The sequence below is a fragment of the Piliocolobus tephrosceles genome, chromosome 5, assembly GCF_002776525.5.
Source record: "Piliocolobus tephrosceles isolate RC106 chromosome 5, ASM277652v3, whole genome shotgun sequence".
Lineage (NCBI taxonomy): Eukaryota > Metazoa > Chordata > Mammalia > Primates > Cercopithecidae > Piliocolobus > Piliocolobus tephrosceles.
Genome location: NC_045438.1, coordinates 163,235,100 through 163,256,742, shown reverse-complemented (window position 1 = coordinate 163,256,742; position 21,643 = coordinate 163,235,100). Strand labels below are relative to the sequence as shown.

General features: G+C 44.9%; 1 protein-coding gene across 2 annotated transcripts in view; it reads right to left on the bottom strand.

The window, feature by feature from the left end:
* LYRM4 (LYR motif containing 4) overlaps positions 1-21,643 on the bottom strand; it is a 153,978-nt gene that overhangs the window by 7,812 nt on the left and 124,523 nt on the right. Inside the window, exons 3-4 of one of the 2 annotated variants that reach the window (XM_023221135.3) lie at positions 20,972-21,002; positions 18,425-19,117 (exon numbers count right to left, since the gene is read on the bottom strand). The exons of the other annotated variant lie outside the window; for it this stretch is intronic. Of the exons in view, the coding sequence (XP_023076903.1) occupies positions 20,997-21,002 (6 nt within the window). The 3' untranslated portion in view covers positions 18,425-19,117; positions 20,972-20,996. Of the gene's footprint in view, positions 1-18,424; positions 19,118-20,971; positions 21,003-21,643 lie in introns of those variants that run through there. 2 annotated transcript variants of the gene reach the window in all.

The following is a 21,643-nucleotide window of genomic DNA, read 5'->3' as shown; positions in this document are numbered from 1 at the left end:
CTGCTGCATTTATTTGGGCTGTAAAATGTGTCAGCACACAACAGGAGGCTAGCCAGGATTGATGCTGCGGTGCTAATGGCAGAGAAGGATGCTCCAAGCTGCAGGTGAGAGGGTCTGGTCAACACAAGTAAGGTAGTGCAATTAACAGCTTCAAGTTCCAGTCCCTCCAGAATCCCAAATTGACTTATACAGCCGCATCAAACTATTACTGTGCATAAACTGGTCATTAAAGCTGATCACACTTTTATTCTATTAAGTTTAGGGAGCTGGCATTAGAGTTCATTGGAAAAGTACACAGATTACTCAACTGCCAGTAGCCGGGATGACTAGATGGCCCAGAAACACTTAAGAGCTCTGAGACTCATTAGACAAATAACCTGCAGGAGAGGAAGGAGCAAGATATAAGAAAACACAATTGGGTACAATGTTTCAGGTCTTCACTGCTTAGTCTTTCTTCTGAAGCAATGCACAGCCATCCCCGCAACACATCTCTATAGAACCTGGGTCCCAGGAACTGGCCTCACTCGCCAGGGGAGTGGGTGGGGAAGGTGGCGAATGGACGCAGCCCTGGGCTGGGATCCTACTCCTGTCTCTGCCACTTCCTGCCTGTTTCGCAGAGTTGTTATGGGAATCAAACGAAACACTAGATGTGAAGAAAATCTACCATTTTCCCCGGTTCCTTCCCAGGGCCCACATATATGAAATGTCCTAACACTACTGGGAAAATCAAATAAGCACAGTGCTAGGCACCTGGCAAGGGCCTGCTAAACATTACTTACATGCACAGATTTGTGCAAGGCCTGTCTCTGTCAAGATGCATATCATGGGCGGGGCACAGTGGCTCACACCTGTAATCCCAGCACTTTGGGAGGCCTAGCGGGCGGATCACAAGGTCAGGAGTTTGACACCAGCCTGGCCAACATGGTGAAACCCTGTCTCTACTAAAAATACAAAAATTAGCCGGGTGTGGTGGTGGGCGCCTGTAATCCTTGCTACTCAGGAGGCTGAGGCAGGAGAATCGCTTGAACCCGGGAGGTGGAGGTTGCAGTGAGCCAAGATTGCGCCACTGTACTCCAGCCTGGGTAACAGAGCGAGACTCTCAAAAACAAAACAAAACAAAACAACAACAACAAAACAAACAAAAAAAACAAAATGCATATCATGGGGTCCCAGACCCTGATCTTAGGATCTCAAGATCTCAGGGCCCCTCACCCTTCAGCTATAAGAGCACATGATTCTGTAATAATTAATCCCCAACTATAGAATATGGTGGCAATGACAGCTGAGCTCACCACCTGGGTGTGAATGTGAGCTTTCCGGGCTGGACTCAAGGACTGACTGCTGAGTTGTTCTTTCCTCATCTCTTCTCTTATGGGCTTCCTGCCCAGACAGGGCCCATGACACTGCCAGTGGGTCAGAGCAGTCTGGTACGAGAAGGAGGTGGCTGTGCCCTGTACACTTACAGGAGAGACATGGCTGTCTAGCTTTGCTGGTGAAGCCAAGGGGTAAACTGCTCTGCTCTCTTCCCCCTCAGAGATTGGGGGCCGCAGGGCACAGTGCCAAATCTTGCCTCTGGTGTCATGATGATGATACTTTTTCAATTAATGATGATAATGCTATGACTGGTACAAAATAATGATGATGATGATGAAAACAATAGTGACGATTAATGAGCATTTACTATGTACCAGGCACTGCTCTAAGTGCTTAATCAATTAATAACTAAATGAAAGTATTTCTTTTAGCCTCACAATGACTTTATGAGGAAAGTACCATTATTATCATCAATTTGTAGGCTTTTACAGGCAAACTCTGTCATGTTTTCTTTTAATTTCTATTTTTGGAGGGTGTGTACTTGCTCTGCTAGGCATGCTCTTCCATTTCACATGTCAGAAGCTGGTACCCCAATGAATCACACTGAAAACATAATGGGAAAGGGCAGTAACAACAGGCAGAGTGACAAAAACACTCCTAGATGTAAACTTCGTAAGACATGTGTGATCTTTAGAAAGAAACTAAAAAGCTAAGTAATATAAAATTTTACTGAGAGATACCATATTTGTGAAAAGACTGAGTCATATAAAAATGCCAATTTTTGCAAATGAATTCACATTTAATACAATGATAATACAAAATCTGACAAGATTTTAAAAAATACATGACAAAATGACTTTAAGGTTTATGTGAATAAAAAGTCATGAATAAGAAAACCTTTGAAAAGGAAAATCTTAAAGCATTTTTGAGATATTAGTAAAACAGAATGGCACTGGCCCAAGGAGAGAGAAATTCACACAAGAGAGAGTTACAAACCAGACCCTGTTATGCAGAGGTAGTTAGCACATAAAATCATACTCCTGGCAGTGTGGTGGCTCACGCCTGTAATCCCACCACTTTGGGAGGCCAAGCCGGGTGGATCACGAGGTCAAGAGATCGAGACCACCCTGGCAAACATGGTGAAACCCCGTCTCTACTAAAAATACAAAAATTAGCTGGGTGTGGTGGTGTGCGCCTATAGTCCCAGCCACTCGGGAAGCTGAGGCAGGAGAATTACTTGAACCCGGGAGGCAGAGGTTGCAGTGAGCCGAGATTGTGTCACTGCACTCCAGCCTGGTGATAGAGCGAGACTCCGTCTCAAAACAAAAAAAACAAACAAAACAAAAAACAAAAAAAACCCCCACAAAAAACCAAAATTGTTCTCCTGGGGATTTGGGACTTAGCTTAAAGGGGCTGTGGTAGCCAGAATATTTCTTGGAAGTCTCATATTGATCTTCATGTAAATGGTGTACTCTGCTGTATAGCATATCTGTGCTTATTTTCGTATGAAAATGTTTTCCCTGCCAGATGTGTAGGCAAACCCACCTTGGTGCACACCTGTAGTCTCAGCTACTCAGGAGGCTAAGGTGGGAAGATTGCTTGAGCCCAGGAGTTCGAGGCTGTAGTGCTCTATGATCTCACCTGTGAATAAATACTGCACTCTAGTCTTAGCAACATAGCAAGACCCAGTCTCTTCAGTTTTTTTTTCCCTCCAAGTTGACAAGTAACCCTGACCCTCCAAGAGGACGCACTGTTTTTACTCTGTTACCTTTGAGTGGCTTCTGATACACCCAGTTTCAGAAACATATTTTTAAGCTACTGCACTTTCCTAAGATAGCTACACTTTCATGGGGGCTTTGGAAGGCCAAAAAACCCCCCCTTGAGTCACCAAAACAATATCTATACATATATATATTCTGAGACAGAGTCTCACTCTGTCATCCAGGCTGGAGTTCTGTGGTGTGATCTCAGCTCGCTGCAACCTCCTCCTCCTGTGTTCAAGTGATTCTCATGCCTCAGCTTCTTGAATAGCTGGGACTGCAGGCATGTGCCACCACACCTGGCTAATTTTTGTATTTTTAGTAGAGATGGGCTTTCACCATGTTGGCCAGGCTGGTCTCAAACTCCCACTTCAGGTGATCCGCCTGACTTGGCCTCCTAAAGTGCTAGAATCATAGGCATGAGCCACCATGCCCGGCCAACACATTTTTGACAGAATTTCAACATATGGTCTCAGATGGCACATGCTAAGCTGCCTGCTCCTGTTCACCTGCACTGAGGAAGGTAAGCATGACATCTGCGCCCCTCCTCTGGCTTATGACAAGGCTGGACATCCTTTCACGCTGCCTGCAATTCCTGCAGCAATTGTCCCTGGTGAGATCCCAGCATGGAGAGGCATTGCCACAGCCTTATCACAGTCAAGTCACCAGTGATAAAAGCTTATTTGTCAAATAGACCATTTTTTATCATGCTTTTTATATTTCCCAATTTTTTTTAAAAAGCACACTGAAATAGGGACGCGTGAATTTATGTCTACATTTTTTCAGTCTTTTCTGTATGGCAACAAGAAGTAGTGTGAAACCCACACTTAGGAATATCGACCACATGGTGTTCCTCTAAAAACAGCCCTCGGTCCACATAACCTTTTCTTCTTTTTAGAATCCAGTAGGCTTGTTCTTCAAAATGTTTACATACAATAGCATAACACGGCTACGTTTAATTCTGCCACCATTTTATGCAACAGAAGGGTGCCTGAAGGGATCATCCAAACTGGATTTACTGAAACCCCAATCTCCAATGACGCGTGGTAGCTGAGAAAGGCCATTTCAAAGAAGGAGGGGTGCATCTTTTTGCTTCCCCTCTCCCGGTACACACTCCATCTCCATCCTTCCTGTAAGCCTTGAATGCCAGATACGGGATATTCTTTTTCTTTTTTTTTTTGAGACGGAGTCTCGCTCTGTGGCCCAGGCTGGAGTGCAGTGGCCGGATCTCAGCTCACTGCAAGCTCCGCCTCCCGGGTTCCTGCCATTCTCCTGCCTCAGCCTCCTGAGTAGCTGGGACTACAGGCGCCCGCCACCTTGCCCGGCTAGTTTTTTGTATATTTTAGTAGAGACGGGGTTTCACCGTGTTAGCCAGGATGGTCTCGATCTCCTGACCTCGTGATCCGCCCGTCTCGGCCTCCCAAAGTGCTGGGATTACAGGCTTGAGCCACCGCACCCGGCCCTGGCCGGGATATTCTTAATGTGGGGGGAGGTGGTGGGAAGTCGGCCTCTTATTTCCTCTGTGTTGTTGCTGGCAGAGCGATGAGCAAATTCATATCCCTGCCCACTATCCCGTGTCACGGTTAATAATTAATATGTTTCATCTTTGCTTGCTGGGACAAGAGAGAAACAAGGTACAAGAGCGTGCACTCTTCGTCAGCATGACCACACGTCCGGTCCAGACCCACTGTCCCAGGGTGACTACAGATAGAGCCTTGTCCACTCTCAAGTGTCTGCCTCAATCATCAACACACAGTGGACAGCTGCCCTCACTCTTACCCACTTTTATCAGCATGCTGCACTGGCTTGTGGTCTTTCTGAATGTCTCATGTTCAGTTAAAAAAGGCCGGGTGTGGTGTCTCACACCTGTGATCCCACCACTGAGGCGGGTGGATCACTTGTGACCAGGAGTTCGAGACCAGCCTGATCAACGTGACAAGACCCCATCTCTACTAAAAATACAAAAAAAGTTGGCTGGGCGTGGTGTCATACGCCTGTAATCCCAGCTACCGGGAAGCTGAGGCAGGAGAAATGCTTGAACCCAGGAGGTGGAGGTTGCAGTGAGCTAAGATTGTGCTATCGCACTATAGCCTCGGTGGCAGAATGAGACTCTCGAAAAAAAACAACAACACAGGCCCACCATGTGACAGTCTCTTTCCGTGGCATTTTATATCATCACAGGAAAGGGAATGAAACTATTTTATTTTGTTTTATTTTATTTTATTTTATTTTTTGAGATGATATCTCGCTCTGTCACCCAAGCTGGAGTGTAGTGGCGTGATCTCGGCTCACTGCAACCTCTGCCTCCCGGCTTCAAGCGATTCTTCTGCCTCAGCCTCCCGAGTAGCTGGAACTACAGGGGTGTGCCACCATGTCTGGCTAATTTTTTTTTGTATTTTTAGAACAGACAGGGTTTCACCATATTGGCCAGGTTGGTCTTGATCTCCTGACCTCCTGATCCACCCACCTTGACCTCCCAAAGTGCTAGGATTATAGGTGTGAGCCACCGCGCCCGGCCAGGAATGAAACTATTTTAATGGATCTCAAAGAGTCCAAAGTTGTGGGCAGCTAGCAGAGGTTCCCATCTCACAAGCCTTCTGTTCCTTCTGCAGGAATGAGTCCTTTTTGAATGGGCACACGGGTTAAGGCAGAGGTTCCTATTGAGGTCTGTGCACTGGAGTCACGGGGTCTGCTTTGTAGGACCTGGGTGGCCCGGCCCTACCTGTGGGATTTCTCCTTAGGGAGGTAACTGGGGGGTGGGGGCACGCATGTCACTGCTTCCTTGCTTCTGACTAGTGTCCCTGAATGAGAAGCAGTATTCATCTAAGGGGAGGCAGGCTGAGCACTTTTTTTTTGACTGTTACCTGGCTTTCCTCCCCCTCCACCCCTGCCCTGCAATGGAGTGCATACTTTTCCAAAAAACAAAAAACCAGGGTAGTGATTTTCCTACCAGGTGCACTTTGGGTACCGTTCTTCCAGAAGGCAGGGCCATGGACTACAAAACCAGGGGACAGAAGTGTCTTTGCACCCTATGGTGTTCCTATAGGATGCTATCGCCTGCTACGCTGCTAGCCGAAGGCAGGGAGTATCTTCCTGTCTTCTATACACACACCTGTACTTTATAGGGGGGCTGGGTTTTGTGGGTGATTTCTATCTGCTGCTCTAGACCACGGCTCAGGGTGGAGAGACAGTTACAAAACAGGAGATAGGTAGCTGTCTCCCATCACACTTACACACCCACCCTCTCCGACCCCTGATGGTCAGTGCAGAGAAGGCCATGTGGGGACAGTGGATATCAACAGTGCCAGCCAGTAGCCAGGAGTCCCCTGGAGCTGGCACTGCAGCATTGCACAACAGAGGCTCCCCGAGACAAAAGCACCCGAACAGTCAGCACACCACCTTACATGTCAGCACCGCTGCAACCGTCACCAGGTCCTTCTGGGAACTGGGCAGAAGTCAGGGCCCAAACATCACGTCAGAGGAAGCCCTGGCAATTCCCTGGGATGGCGACAACAGAGCCCAGGCACACTGCCAGAGGTCGTGTCCTATCAGAGGTCACACTCCCGCATCTGGGGAGAGACCAAAGCTCAGCTGCATGTCTTTCCCCGAACTCTGCTTCATGCCACCAATACCGCAGCGGCCAGGCCAGAATCCTGGCCCCTCTTATGATTAGCTACAAGGTGATGCAAATGCTGAGGCGGATCCTTCCTGGGATGTGTGCTGGGGAATGAGCAAGTTCTTGATGGTGTGTTTACCACCTGCTCTGGGGGATATATACCTTTGAAAAACTTTCTGGGGGCTATCAGGCTGCCTCTATTTTACCCCTCCAGGGACACCTTTTTTAAAAGTCAACTTGAACCAGTTCAAATATCAAAACCAGAACTGGCTCAAGGCGATGTTCTTCCCTCTCACCGTTTCAGTGCTCCCTTCAGCCTGATTTCTGGGTTAGGGGCAGACAGAAGGGAGCCCAGGTAGTTGGGTATGTTGGCATACATATGACCCCAATATTGTTAGCCCATGACATCATTCCTGGAAGGCTCCCAAGCCCTGGGCCATTGAGAGGGTGTTGCTGGCCATGTGTTTTCAAGTCCGTGGATATCACGTAGCAGCTCCCTGTTGAAGGTGAGCAGAGGAACATACAAGCACCCAGCACCAGCCACACTGGGCTGTCAATATACTTTGTGTGGTTTTGGTGTTTGTCTCCGACATGAGACTGTGAGCTCCCTGAAGTCAGGCGATGAGCCCATTTCATGTCCCCAGCACCTAGCAGTGCAGAGCTTCCCTCATCTCCTAGTGAAACTATTCCTAAGAGTCTGGGAAGCCGGTCATTTTCATACGAGACCTGTGGGCATCTTTCTGGCCTTGCTGACGTGGCTGGTGCAACCATGGTAAGGAGAAGGGGCCTGTGCCCCACCTTGCTGCACCTGCACAGCTGCTGAAGTCATCCCTCTAGAGACACATGCTCATCACATCAACCCATAGCCCAGAAACCTCCAGTGGTTTCTAGGACGGCTCCCTCCTATGGAATCCTCATTCCCTGGCTGGGTGCCAGGCCCTCTCCCAGCTCTCCTCTCTCTTCTAAGCAACTAGGCCTGGCCTATCACTTGCTTTGGCTGCCTCGACATGGAATCTTTGGTCTAGGCAGCCAGGGTGGAGCCCATGACCCAGGCTGTGAGCAAACACCCCCATGTACCTGTCAGCTACTCGAGCACAGTGACCCTGGCCTGTTCCCAGCGCCTCAGCCACTCTGCTGAACGAAGGAATGAATTCCAAGAGAAGGAGGCACCTATGTAATGTTTCAGGGCAAGCCCTGGCAGAAGAGGAACAAGAATCCCAGAGGGGTCACCACATATGGAGTTGCCACAAGCCTGCAGCTGAGCCTGGCAGAGGAAGGCACCCCTCCCAGGAGCATTCTTCATGCTGTTCAGGGACAAGATGTTCTCATGTACTCATATGAATTAGGGAACTGAGATATCTGAGGGACTCAGACCTTTTTAGGCAAAGCAAACCTTAAAGGCTTCGATGATAAGCTCAGTGGGAAAAGCTCTGGGTTTTCTTTCTGACCCCTGAATCCCACAAACTCAGCCTGCAGCAAGTGGCTTTCCTTCGGACCCATTTCTGATGTGTGTTTTGGTTCAAACAAGGTGGCTGATCCACTTCTCTCAGCATCAAGACAAAGGGACACTGACGCTGGGTCCAACCCTAAGGACACTTCCCATTGGTGGGACAAGATCTTCCTTCTGGGCAGTTTGCGAAGACATCGCCTTTCACCATTCACACGGTTTATTTCTGAATTACGGTAATATGTTCCTGTCACTGACCTTTGGGACCCTACTGTAGAAAGCTGCAGAGTTTAGCACAAAGTTGAGCCCTTTACACATGAAGATTATTTCCTTTATTTTTTGACAGAAGTATCCTAAGGTCTTCTGATGCAAAACAATGGCTCTTCCGGAGCTGTGCAAATGCAAGGCTTCCTCTCCCTGGGGAGACAGTGATGAAAGCCCTTCACATCCTTGGCCCTTTGCTAGTGACCTGGCTAGAGCCCCCGAGTATAATGCTCAGGGGAATGGAAACAAACCCTTCAAGACCACAGGGAGATCGGCAGTGTAGCTGCTAGAAATGCTCAGGTATTTGAAGAATGCAGACAGCAGGCAGATCACGGCCAAGAGAAATGTATGAAAAAGCAACTGCAGTATAGTGCAAGAATGATTCTGTACAGCAGCCACACCCAAGGGAATGAAAACACGCGCCTCGGAAACGTGCAGATCTGATCACAGCAACACAGTTCGCAACAGCCAAGAAGTGAAAACAGCCCAAAGACATATTAACTGATGAACAAATAAATAAAATGTGGTATATTCATGCAATGGAATATTACTTAGCCACAAAAAGGAATGAGGTTCAGATCCATGCTATAAGGATGAACCTTGAAAATATTATGCTAACTGATAAAAGCCAAACACGAAAGGCCACATACTGTATGATTCAATGTATATGAAATACCCAGAACAGGCCAATACATAGAGACAGAGGGCAGGTCAGTGGCTGGGGATGGGTGGGCCAGTGGGAGGGAATGTGGAGCAACTGCCAATGAGTACGGGGTTTCTTTCTGGGGTGCTGAAAATGTTTTAAAATTGATTGTAGTGATGCTGGCACAACTCTGAATATACTAAAAACCAGTGAATAATACACTTTATTGATTTATTTTTCTGAGACAGAGTCTCACTCTGTTACTCAGGCACGATCTTGGCTCACTGCAACCTCTGCCTCCCGGGTTCAAGCAATTCTCCTGTCTCAACATCCCAAGTAGCTGGGTCTTCAGGCACCTGCCACCACACCCTGCTAATTTTTGTATTTTTAGTAGAGATGGGGTTTCACCATGTTGGCCAGGCTGGTCTCAAACTTCTGACCTTAAGTGATCTGCCCACGTTAGCCTCCCAAAGTACTGGGATTACAGGCATGTGCCACTGCACCCGGCCTCTTTTTGTATTTTTTGTGGAGATAGGGTTTTGTCATGTTACCCAGGATGGTCTCGAACTCCTGGGCTCAAGTGATCCACCCACCTCGGCCTCTCAATGTGCTGCAATTAGAGCATAAGCCACCGTGCCTGGCTGAATAATATACTTTAAATGGGTGAATTTTTAAGGTATGTGAATTCTCAATAAAGATGTTAAAAAATACAGGTTAAAAAGTCATTAAAGATTTTGCAATTATAGCTCCAATACTGTCTAGACTTGTGCTACTCTATTGGACATGTGGCTGTTTAGCACTTGAAATATGGCTGGTCCAAACAGAGATGTTCTATAAGTATAAAATACAGACTGGGTTGCAAAGACTTAGTAAGAAAAAAAGCAAAATATCTTAATTTTTTTCTGTATTGCTTAAATGGCAATATATTAAATATACTGGGTTAAAGAAATTATGTTATTAGAATTAATTTTGTCTGTTCTTTTTTGCTTTTTAAAATGTGGCAACTTGGCCGGGCGCAGTGGCTCACGCCTGTAATCCTAGCACTTTGGGAGGCCGAGGCGGGCGGATCACAAGGTCAGGAGATCGAGACCATCCTGGTTAACTCGGTGAAACCCCGTCTCTACTAAAAAAAAATACAAAAAATTAGCTGGGTGTGGTGGCGGGTGCCTGTAGTCCCAGCTACTCGGGAGGCTGAGGCAGGAGAATGGCGTGAACCCGGGAGGCGGAGCTTGCAGTGAGCCGAGATTGCACCACCGCACTCCAGCCTGGGTGACAGAGCGAGACCCCGTCTCAAAAAAAAAAAAAAAAAAAAAAAAATTGTGGCAACTAGACAATTACACATATAGCTTGCATTTATAGCTTATGTTATTTTACTAATGGACACTGTGATCTGTATCCTTTTTTCATTTTTATTTATTTTTAGTGGGTTTTTAAACACCTGTGATAAAAACAACATCGTTACATTACAATTTACCATTTTTAACCCTTGCTTTTAATTCTGAAATAAATATACATTCACAGGAAGTTGCAAAAAATAGTAGAGAGAGGGTCCCTGTACCCTTCACCCTACTTCCTCCAATGGAGACATCCTGCCGAATTATAGGACAGTGTGAAACCTGGAAATTGACATTTACACCATCCTTTACAATTGTTTTGGTGGTAGTCAGATGGGCACCTGGATGAGGAAGAGTCTGGGCAGGCAGTGGGAGAGGGCGTCTTACAGTTTTTGATTTCTCTATAAAGCAAACTTGGTTCTGCTCGGAATAATAAAAATTAAGTGAACATCCAAATTTAGGTTTCTTACTGTCTGCAGAGAAATATTTTATAGACGCTGCCAATAGTGAAGAGGATAGCAGTGATGACATTTATATCCTGGAAGCAGGGCACCCATCACGGCTCACACCCTGCTCCCAGCTGTAGGTCGAGGTGACATGGAGTTGCAAAATAGGAATGCCCTGTGGCCTTGTAGATACAAATCGCGTCCCTAGCTCAGCCCTCACTCAGGAGTAAATGGAACTATTGGGCTTCATAGGGTGGAGTACACCTCTTTGAGGAAAGTCAAAGTGACAAGGCTGCCTGGATGACAGATGGCAGATGAGAAGGAGCCACCTTTTACTTTTTCCTCTTCAGGGAAGGAAATCATACCTGGAGATTTCAGTGCCCCTTGTGAGGAAGTGACAGTCACAAATACGTGCATTTGGAGACGATGCCTCCCTCTTCTTTTCCCTCCTCATGACCATTTTGTGAAATGTCTCTTGAACCCTCTTACTGTTCTTTTGGTTTCCTCTTTGTCCACAGTTCCTATGTTCTCACACGACTCTGGATATGAACGACTACATGGGGTATGAATCATCTTGCTTTTACTTAACATTTTTGTTTGAGGCCCCAAGTCACCTGCACGACTAGGTGACGCTACCAGCAGAGAAGGGCCTGGGGCTTCTCTTGGGCAGCCAGTGCTTGGGCCTATGCCCTTCAAAGGCTTGACTTTGCCTCTGCAGAGCTTCTGATGTGCTCCTTACATATGCGCTTACTCAAAAAAATGCTCAATCCCCTCAAAGGACTTCTCTCCATGTGTGCACTGTCTCTGAGGGCTTAGAGGCTGCAAGCAGCCACAACCCTGCCTGCACTCCAGCCATGCTTCCAGGCCATCAAGGGCCACTGCACTTGATGGTGTGATCCTAGGACTGCGTCTACCTGCTCCCGTACTCAGCTGGGGATATGGGAAATAGTGGCATTGGGCTCGTGGGCTGCCCTGAGCCAACCCGGGTTTCTCCAAAGGATTGCCCTGTGTGTTAGCTTCCTAATGCTGCAGTCAAAAATTACCCCCAAACAGGTGGTTTAGAACAACACAAACTTATTCTCTTACAGTTATGGAGGCCAGAAGTCAAAAATCAGTTTCACTGGGTGAAAGTCAAGGTGTTGTCAGGGCTGGCTTCTTCCCGAGGCTCTGGGGAGAATCTGTTTCCTTGCCTTTTCCAGCTTGCATGGCCTCCAGCATTGCTTAGCGTGTGGTGCCTGCCTCATCCTCAAAGCAGCCACTCCGATCTCTGCTTCTGTCATTCTCTCCCTCAGCAGCCAAACCTCCCTCTGCCTTCCTCTTAGAAGAGGAGTTGTGATGACAGTAGGCCAATGTGGATAACCCAGGCTGATCTCCATCTTAAGATCCTATTTGATCATACCTGTGAAGTCCCTTTTGCCATAAAATGTAACATTCACAGGTCTCGGGGATTAGGATGTGGATGCCTTTGGGGGTCATTATTCAGCCTACCATATCTTACTTTATGGCTTTGTTGAAAACAATTATTTAAAAACATTTTAATGTATCTTACTGTAGAAAATGTGAAAATATAGCTCTAGGACTATCCTTACTCCACCAGCCACACTGAAGGGGGGGAGAAGCGAGAGCGCAGAGCAGCCCAACAGGCCAAGTCAGAGAGATTTGTGCCGAGGTGAAGCAGGGGTGTGGAAGGGCGGGAAGGATGCTGCGCTGCGGAAGTCTTCATTCAAAGTTGGTTAAGCACTTGGAATATGCTTTTCTTACAGATTATGTTCTAAATATGGATTAGGTTTCCAGCTCTGACTACAAAAACTAATTAAATCTGAAATCTTTTTATTAAGAGGTACTAGAGAGAGGAATTCTGAACTGTGGAGCCCTGAATAGACTATGCTTCCTCCGTACACGCCTCAGGGATGGGAGAGACGCTGGTGTGAGTGAGGTCTTGGGCCTGGGAGTGGGCTGCAGGGGGAATTCAGGAGAGCTTTCCTCCTGGTGGACCACGCAGGGCCTGGAGGCCAACGCTGGGATTCTGGGATTAGTGGGGCTGGAGGAGACATGGGGGCCCCGGGGATCCAGCTGACACTGGCCTCCCAAGTGAGCTTTATCTGCCAAGTAGGGGCTAGAGAGCAAGGCTGTTGCTCCCTGCTCCTCAGGATGGGATTGGACAGGGGACCTGGGAACAGGGAGACTGGCAGCTGCCGCTGTTGCTGCCCCACCGGTCCTCCGGAGTAGGGAGCCCTTCACCTTTATCACCTATAGAACTGCAGCCACATGGGGCACTCTAACAACCAGACCTGGGCCCCAGTGAGATGATAAAGAAAAATACCAATTACGTCTAAGGGAATCCAGGAGTCAGAGAGAAAAAAATCAGAAAGAAATGGCTGCTTCTAAAACTGTGGAGGAGAGGAAGACAAGCGGTACGCAGTAAGAGCACTCAGAGACTCGGGAAAACAACTAGGAAGCAATACACTTACTTATGAAATGTATGTCTAGGGAAACAGGGCTTGGTGGGAACAACTGGTATCCCCTTACACATAACAGTAAAAAATATATGCTTCTAATTATAAGCATTGGGTTACAGAAGACAGTCGTTAAGGGCACAGAAAAGTAGAATGGAATTTCCAAACTGACAAAAGAAAAGAGAGATAAAATGGGAACGAATAGTTACCTGATAAAACCATTAAAAATAAGGAAGGGAAAAGAGAGAATCAACTAAAATACATAACAGCATAAGACAGAATAAAATCAACTCCATCAGCCATAATATGAAATGTGAATGGACTAACCAGGATAGGTAACAAAACAAGACAAAAACCCCTTAAACAAAAGTGGTAAAGACTGAAAATCAAGGGATGCGTTCAGATATACCAGGTACGTTTGTGGGGGAAAATTCTATATTAACATTTGACAAGGCAGAATTGAGTCTAAAACCTTCAAACTAAATAATGAGCCACATTTACAGAAAGGATGCAGCCGTCATAAACCTGTATGCACTAAATAAGACTGTAGCTAAGCACATAAAACCTACATTATTAGAAATAAAAGGAGAAACTGATAAAGGCAAAATGATGGTGGGGAACTTTGACATTCCTCTTTCCAAGCTGGATAGAAAGAGTACATTTACAAAGGTAATGACAGAGAATTTGAATAATACAATGGACAAACTCAACAGCCACACATGTATCTCAGAGAATACATTAAACAAAAATGGCGTCTGGCCGGGTGCAATGGCTCACGCCTGTAATCCCAGCAGTTTGGGAGGTCAAGGCAGGAGGATCACTTGAGGCCAGGAGTTTGAGACCAACTTGGCACCTCATCTCTTAAAAGAGAAAAAAGAAAATTGTGCCTGAAAGAAAGCTCCCTCCAAAAGCAACGAAGAAAACGTCTGTAAGCCATTCACAAAAAGTCATCAAGGGCTAGGCCAAAAGAAGGTCTGAAAAGGTTCAAATCAGTAGATATTTTAATCTCTTCCATGGTAATTGGTCTATTCAAGCTTTTATTCCTCAGGTTAATTTACTTTTTTATTAGATTTTCAAATTAGCTGCTACAGAGCTGTCCATAGCTTTTTCCTACGCCATATCCTCACTATGCAATGATTAAGAATGACATTATAGAAGAATATTTAAAGACCTGGAAAATATGTTTTGTGAAAAGCAGCAGCAGGATACAACTCATAATTGAGAGGCAATCATTGTACGCCTTGGCTTCTCTGTTTTATCCCTGACGTACGCCTTTATCTTTAAGCAGTCGTGGATCCCCAGTTGATAGATCAAGACATACCAGCAGATCCTAAATTTTAACTTGGTTTAACCCAAAGCAAGTTTTCATGATTGTGCTCAATTCCTTGTGGCTTTCAGGACATGCCCACAGAAAAGGAAAAGGGCATTTTTGCATCTCACCTCTTAACCTCCCTGCCTCTTTGGGATTAAGTTTGAGGATTACTTGCTTAATACATAAGCAACACATATTTAGGAAAGTGACATTTACTGGGCATGTGCTAAGCTTACAAGCTTTAGTTTCTCAGTTTTTGCCCTGTCCTATGCAATACATAATATTCACATTTCCTTAGGAATGAGAGAAACTGAGTAACCTGTGTACATTTGCACAACTGGGAAATGAATTATGGACGTGAGATATTCCTTTCCAGGTCTTCTGACTTCAAAATCTAGCACTGAAAAAAACAAAAACAAAAACTACAACACACCTCCTCTGAAAGAGTGTCTTCTTTCTAATTAACATTTTAAATGAAAATACCATGCTTTCAAAGAGGAGTACCCAGCCTGTGCTACAGGAGGAGCAGCACAGTGGGAGGCCTTGATTTCCAAGTTTAACTTGTAGTTCTGCTCCAGAAGCACATCTCAGCTACAGTTGTTTTCAGAAATGTGAGTTCAGGATATTAACGAGTAATGCTGAGCAAAGAAAATCACAAGCCAACCATCTCTTGGATCACATAAGTGGAACTTATCTTTGTGAAGCTCCATGGGGAGCCGCAAACCACTTGCCCAGTTTGAGTTTATTCAGATTTAGCCAGAAAAGGAAGCTGGCTGAAGCAAAGGAGAACTAGAACTCCCATCTCCATTTAACCTATTTGCAGCTCTGCCAAGGCTGCAGAGCCAGCAGCCGCTGCGGCCTATCAGTGCTCATGAGAAGTGAGTCTTGCAAGGAAATGACACTTCCTTCCCAGGATAGGGAAGCACACACTGCCGAGATTCTACGGGTGTGACAGCAGCACCAGACACTGCAGGAGAAAGATGACTAGAGGAGATTCGCCAGTCTCCCCAAGGAATCAGGAATGGTTACTTTGCCTCTTGCCTCTTTTTGTTGTTTTTGTTGTATTGGGCAGGGTGTGTGTGCGTGTGCTGGGCAGCCTGAGGGCCACTTGTCCGGGTGCTGCCATCTCACGGGTGAGGCCATAGGCGGCACTGTTTTACACATTAAGATGGTAGCTAGAAACAGAGGGCCGTTTCCTCTCATATAAAAACAAAATCAAGATGATCGATCGTTTTCTTCTTAGGTTTTCCTAAATTTTATTTTCTAAAAAAGGACAGAATGTTTCTTTGTGACTGTAGGCAGCAGATTCCTGACAGTGTCTGCTGTCTGACAGGGATGCAAGGGACACGGCTGTCCTTTAGAATACAGAAGCAAACTTGCACGGGTTTAAATATAGCACGCCACCACCACCTGCGAGGAAGGCTTGAAAGACGTGATCCTGGCCCGTCCAGCCTCTGCCAATGATTCCAAACCTTGCTTGTACACTGGCATCCCTTGGAGGGCTTTAGAATATTCTGATGCTTGGGTCACAGTTAAGAGACTATGATACTTGTTCTGGGGTGTTCTTATACATCAGAATTATAAAATATTGTGGTAAAATACACATAACATAAAACCATTTAAACCACGTCAAAGTGTGTGATTCAGTGGTATTAGGTACATTCACAATTATACAATCATCAACACTATTTAGTTCTGGAAATTTTCATCACCCCAAAAGGAAACCCCATACTCATTAAGCAGCCTCTCCCCGTTTTCTTATTTTCCCAGCCTCTGGCAACCACGAATCTACGTTCTGTTTCTATGGGTTTCCGTAGACATTTCATACAGAAATAATATACTACGTGGCCTTTGTGTCAGGCTTCTTTCATTTACCGCAGTGTTTTCAAGGTTCATCCAGGTTGTAAACATGCATGAGTACTTCGTGACTTCTAAGGATGAATAATATTCCATTGCATGGATATAACACATTTTGTTGACCCTTTCCTCAGCTGAAGGACATTTGGGTTATTTCCATCTTTTGGCTACTGAAAATAGTGCTGCTGTGAACATACGAATACAAGACTATGTTTGAACCTGTTTCAATTCTTTTGGAGTGAAATTGCTGGGTCATATGGTAATTCTATGTTTAACTTATTGAGGAAGTGACAAGTTGCTTTTCACACATGTCAGGATTTTACAAGCTTCCCAGGTGAGTGTAATGTCTGGCCAAGGCTAAGAACCAAGTTGCTTAAGATAGGGCTTTCAGGTTTTACATAAGATAAGTAAGAAAATAAAGATAAAATCAGCAAAATCCAGATAAAAGAACTGACTTCTTCAACAAAGAAATTATAAGGAAAAAGAAGAGCAAGGAAGAAAAAACCATACACATGGGCCTATAGATTTCTTTTAAAGACATATTACAGACAGATCACCCAGTTTGAAAATTGGTGATATTTGTGAGACATTAAAATTTTAACACTTTGTATTTGATGATATTAAGGAATTAGTATTATTTTGTTAGTTATGATAATGGTATCATAGCTATGTTTTAAAAAGAATCATCTTTTCAGATATGTACCAAAATAGTTTAATATGAAACAAATACACATTTTCTCAAAACAATACGGGAGAGCATGGGTAGTTGTAAGGATGAAAAAAATACCAGCTATTGATATTACAGAGTATCTAACTCTTTTTTTTTTTTTTGAGATGGAGTCTCGCTCTGTCGCCCAGGCTGGAGTGCAGTGGCCGGATCTCAGCTCACTGCAAACTCCGCCTCCTGGGTTTACACCATTCTCCTGCCTCAGCCTCCCAAGTAGCTGGGACTACAGGCGCCCGCCACCTCGCCCGGCTAGTTTTTGTAATTTTTTTAGTAGAGACAGGGTTTCACCGTGTTAGCCAGGATGGTCTCGATCTCCTGACCTCGTGATCCGCCCGTCTCGGCCTCCCAAAGTGCTGGAATTACAGGCTTGAGCCACCGCGCCCGGCCCAGAGTATCTAACTCTTAAAAATGGGTGATGGATACACAGGACTCATTTGACAATTCTATATACTTTTGTATATGTTCACATTTTTCCATAATAACAGGCTAAAAAGCAAAAAGTCTTAGTCATTGCAAACTAACAAATTGGGGAAAACGTCATCAAATGTCTATTTAAGAGACCTCATCCCTATTCCTTCTCCTTCCTCTCCCTTGGTAACAGCACTCCTAGGACTGTGACAAGTGCAGATCACTCCAGGTGTGATTTTCGTGGGAACGGAATTGGCTCCCTAGGTGGCCTTCATTCCTCTGGAGGCCTCAGGCCTGTTTCCTCCAAAGACAAGAACTTTCTTTTAAGTTTTCCTGCTAAATACACTCAAAAAAGCTTTCTAGCTCTAGACTTTCAAACAAACACAATACTGGTGTGTGTGTGTGTGTGTGTGTGTGTTAAATATACAAAACACAACATTTACTATTTTATCGATTTTAAGTGGACAGTTCTGTGGCGTTAAGTATATTCACACTGTTGTACAACCATCAACAGCATCCTTCTCCGGAATCTTTTCATTTTCCGCCACTGAAACCCTGTAGCCATTAAACACTAACTCTCTGTTCCCCTCCCCTCCAGCCCTTGGCAACCCCAATTCTACTTTCTGTCTATAGGGGGACTCTAGGGACCCCTATAAGTGGAATCATACAGCATTTGTTTCTTTGATGGCTTACTTCACTTAGGACAACGTCCTCAAGGTTCATCCTTGTTGTGGCATGTGGCGGAATTTCCTTCCTTTTTAGGGCTGAGTAACATTCCATTGTATGGCTACACCACATTTTGTTCATCCGTCCATCTGTTGAGGACACTGGGTTGCTGTTGTGAATAATACTGCTCTGAACGTTGGTGGGCAAGTATCATTTTGAGTCCCTGCTTTCAGTTACCTGAGGCATACACTGAGAAACGGAATTACTAGATCATTTGGTCATTCTGTTCAATACTTTTAAAACCAAATCAATATTCTTCTAAGTGATAACTTGTCCCATTTCCTGCTGCTTCTTTGACTGGGGCCGGGTTGAGGGTGGAGAAGGGAGAAGGCAGGCTAATGTAGTACTTAAGAGCCTGGGGTTTGTTCCAAGACAAACCTGGTTTAAACACCTGCTCTGCCAATCATTGGCTCAGAAACTTTGGGTTTCACCTAACTCCGTAGTCTCAGTTTCCTCACCTACAGAATGGGATAATATCAATTTTACATAAATTAGATGGTATTTATAATGTCTTAGTACAACGCCTGGCACACAGCATTCAATTAATGGCTTCTAGTAATTGATTACTTCCCTTTCAACAATCCCAGGTATTGTCAAAGAAGGTGGCATTTACAAATGAGTCTCACAGGTCCTAGCCACGGTCTGTGGTAATGGTATGCTAAACCACCCCAAGGAGCAACGCCTGTAGGAGGACTCGGTGGACTTCCTTCATTTCCTGTGGCAGAGGGCTCTGCACAGAAGAAACTCCGGTCTCTTCCTGATGTCTCTTAACAGCTTTATGGAGATTTAATTCATACACCATCAAATCTATCCAATTAAAGTATCCAACTCAATGGTTTTTAGTATATTTACAGTTGTGCATCCATTACCACAATCAATTTTAGAGCATTTTCATTACTCCCAAGGAAATATCACTCATTAGACACCTTTCAAATGTCCCATCCTCCCTGGCCCCTGGCAACCACTAACCCACTTTCTGTCTCTATGCATTCGCCTATTTTGGCCATTTCATAAAAATGAAATCATACAATACGTGACTTTTTGTGTCTGGCTTCTTTCCCATAGCATAATGTTCTCAAGGGCCATCCATGTTCTAGTGCGTGTCAGTGCTTTGTTCCGTTTTACCACCAGTAATACGTTTATTGTATGGCTACACCACATGTTGTTCATCCATTTATTATCTGATGGCCATCTGAGTTGTTTCTACTTTTTGGCTATTGCTAATAAAGTTTCAATACATATCTGCATGTAAGTCTTTGTGTGGACATGTTTTCATTTCTCTTGAGTATACATGGAAGGATGGGATTGCTGGATCACACTACCTCTTCTTTTTAAGCCTCAACATAGAATTGTTGCTTCTAGGATCTGTCAAGAGATTACCAGACAAGCAAACACCAAGCTCTTGGAATTGGCCCCACTCCTCCACTTAGTGAGAAGCTTACAAAGGTGTTCAGGTTCGTACTTTGTAATCTCACTGTATTGATACTGAGCATCATCTCTGCACGCAGTTCCTCCTCACAAAGGAACTCTAGTGTTCTTTAAATAATGACTCTGCTACCCAGCTGGTGATATGCCTCTATATGTCTACCTGTATTTAAAATAATTTTCCCTGGATGATGGAGATTTTAATATTCTGCATCTAATGTCCTGTGACTCCATCTGAATAATGAAAACCACCCACTTGATTGTTGCCCTGTTCTCAAAGAGAGGATTCCTGCTCTTTTGTAGACATTTCCACTCAGGTCACACACTGGAGTAAGAGTTGACAAAGCTTTGAGTTTGCAAGCTGCCTGTGGCCAACACCCAAATTATCCTCATCTGAATGTATTTTTGAGGGAGGATATGGAGCATTCGTCCTGCCATTTTTGCAAATCACAACAGCCAAGTCTTCTGACCCCTTTCTACTGTGTTACTCATAGACTTGAGGTGGTGCAGACTTAACTTTGACTTTGGTCAAAATGTACTGGGTATGGTGGTGGCTCCACAGGTCGCCAAGAAAAATACAATGGTGCTGCCTTTCAGCAGGTCAAAAAGGATTCCAAAAAGACTAATGGTAGATAAGGGGCTCTCAGAAGGTTTCATGAAAGTAAATTTCATGATGACAAAAGAAGACATTTCTGCCAAGATTTTATATATAGAAGAAAAGGTATTCAAAGGCCAGGTGTGGTAGCGCACACCTGTAATCCCAGCACTTTGGGAGGCCAAGGTGGGCAGATCGCTTGGGCCTAGGAGTTTGAGACCAGCCTGGGCAACATGGCAAAACCCTGTCTCTACAAACAACACAAAAATTAACCGGGCATGGTGGCACACACCTGTAGTCCCAGCTACTCGGGAGGCTGAGGTGGGAGGATCACCTGAGACTGGGGAGATCGAGGCTGCAGTGAACCATAATCATGCCAACTGCACTTCAGCCTGGGCCAACAGAGTGACACCCTGTATCCAAATATATATATATATATATATATATATATATATATATATTCGATAGTTTTTCTTAAAATAATTTTTATCAGTAGCCAGTAAGAATACTTTTTTTAATGACTGATTTCTAGACTAAGTCACAAGAAAACCTTACATACTATGACATCTGTATATTAAGGAATTCTAACATGCTCCCCCCTGAAAACACAAGAGAATATCAAGATGCAATAGAAAACAAACGTGGCTGCAGACATGACTATGGACTTTATGCCTGGGGGGAAAAAAGAGAAAAAACTAAAAGAAAGTTAAGAGTAACAGTTAACTGAAAGAAAGAGGTCTTTGGGATTTCAAACAGAAGCAAGTGCTAGAGGTGTTTAAGATAGGTTAAAAGATAGAAATGAGATTAATCCTTTAGACATAGACATTTTGCTCTTCAAAATCAGGTTAATACTTTGAAGTCTTAAAGAAAGTCTTTTGAGCAATCAGAGGACTTCAAAGTGATTGTTACACACAAGCCTAAAAGAATTTGATCACAAAAGAAGAATAATATTAATGTCCATTGAGTACCTACTATGTTCTAGGCCCTTATGCTAGGTACTTTGTCGATGTAATTGAATGTCGTCCTTGTTAACATTCTCGGGAAATAGGTCTTGACATCTCTGTGGTAGGAGAAGACAGGTCTGGAGAGCAGAAGTAGCTTGTTCTGAATGACAATAACTGGTGAGTGGCAGAGCAAAGTAGCCCTGTCAGCCCGATGCCTCTGATATTCCCAGGCACCGCTGCATTCCACCTCGCTAACCGGAGAAACACCAGCAGCTCTGGAAACATGGTGAGCGTATCATATCCAGAACTCGGACCAATGAAGGCGCAGGCTTCATTCAAAGTTCCAGAACTCGGACCAATGAACGCGCA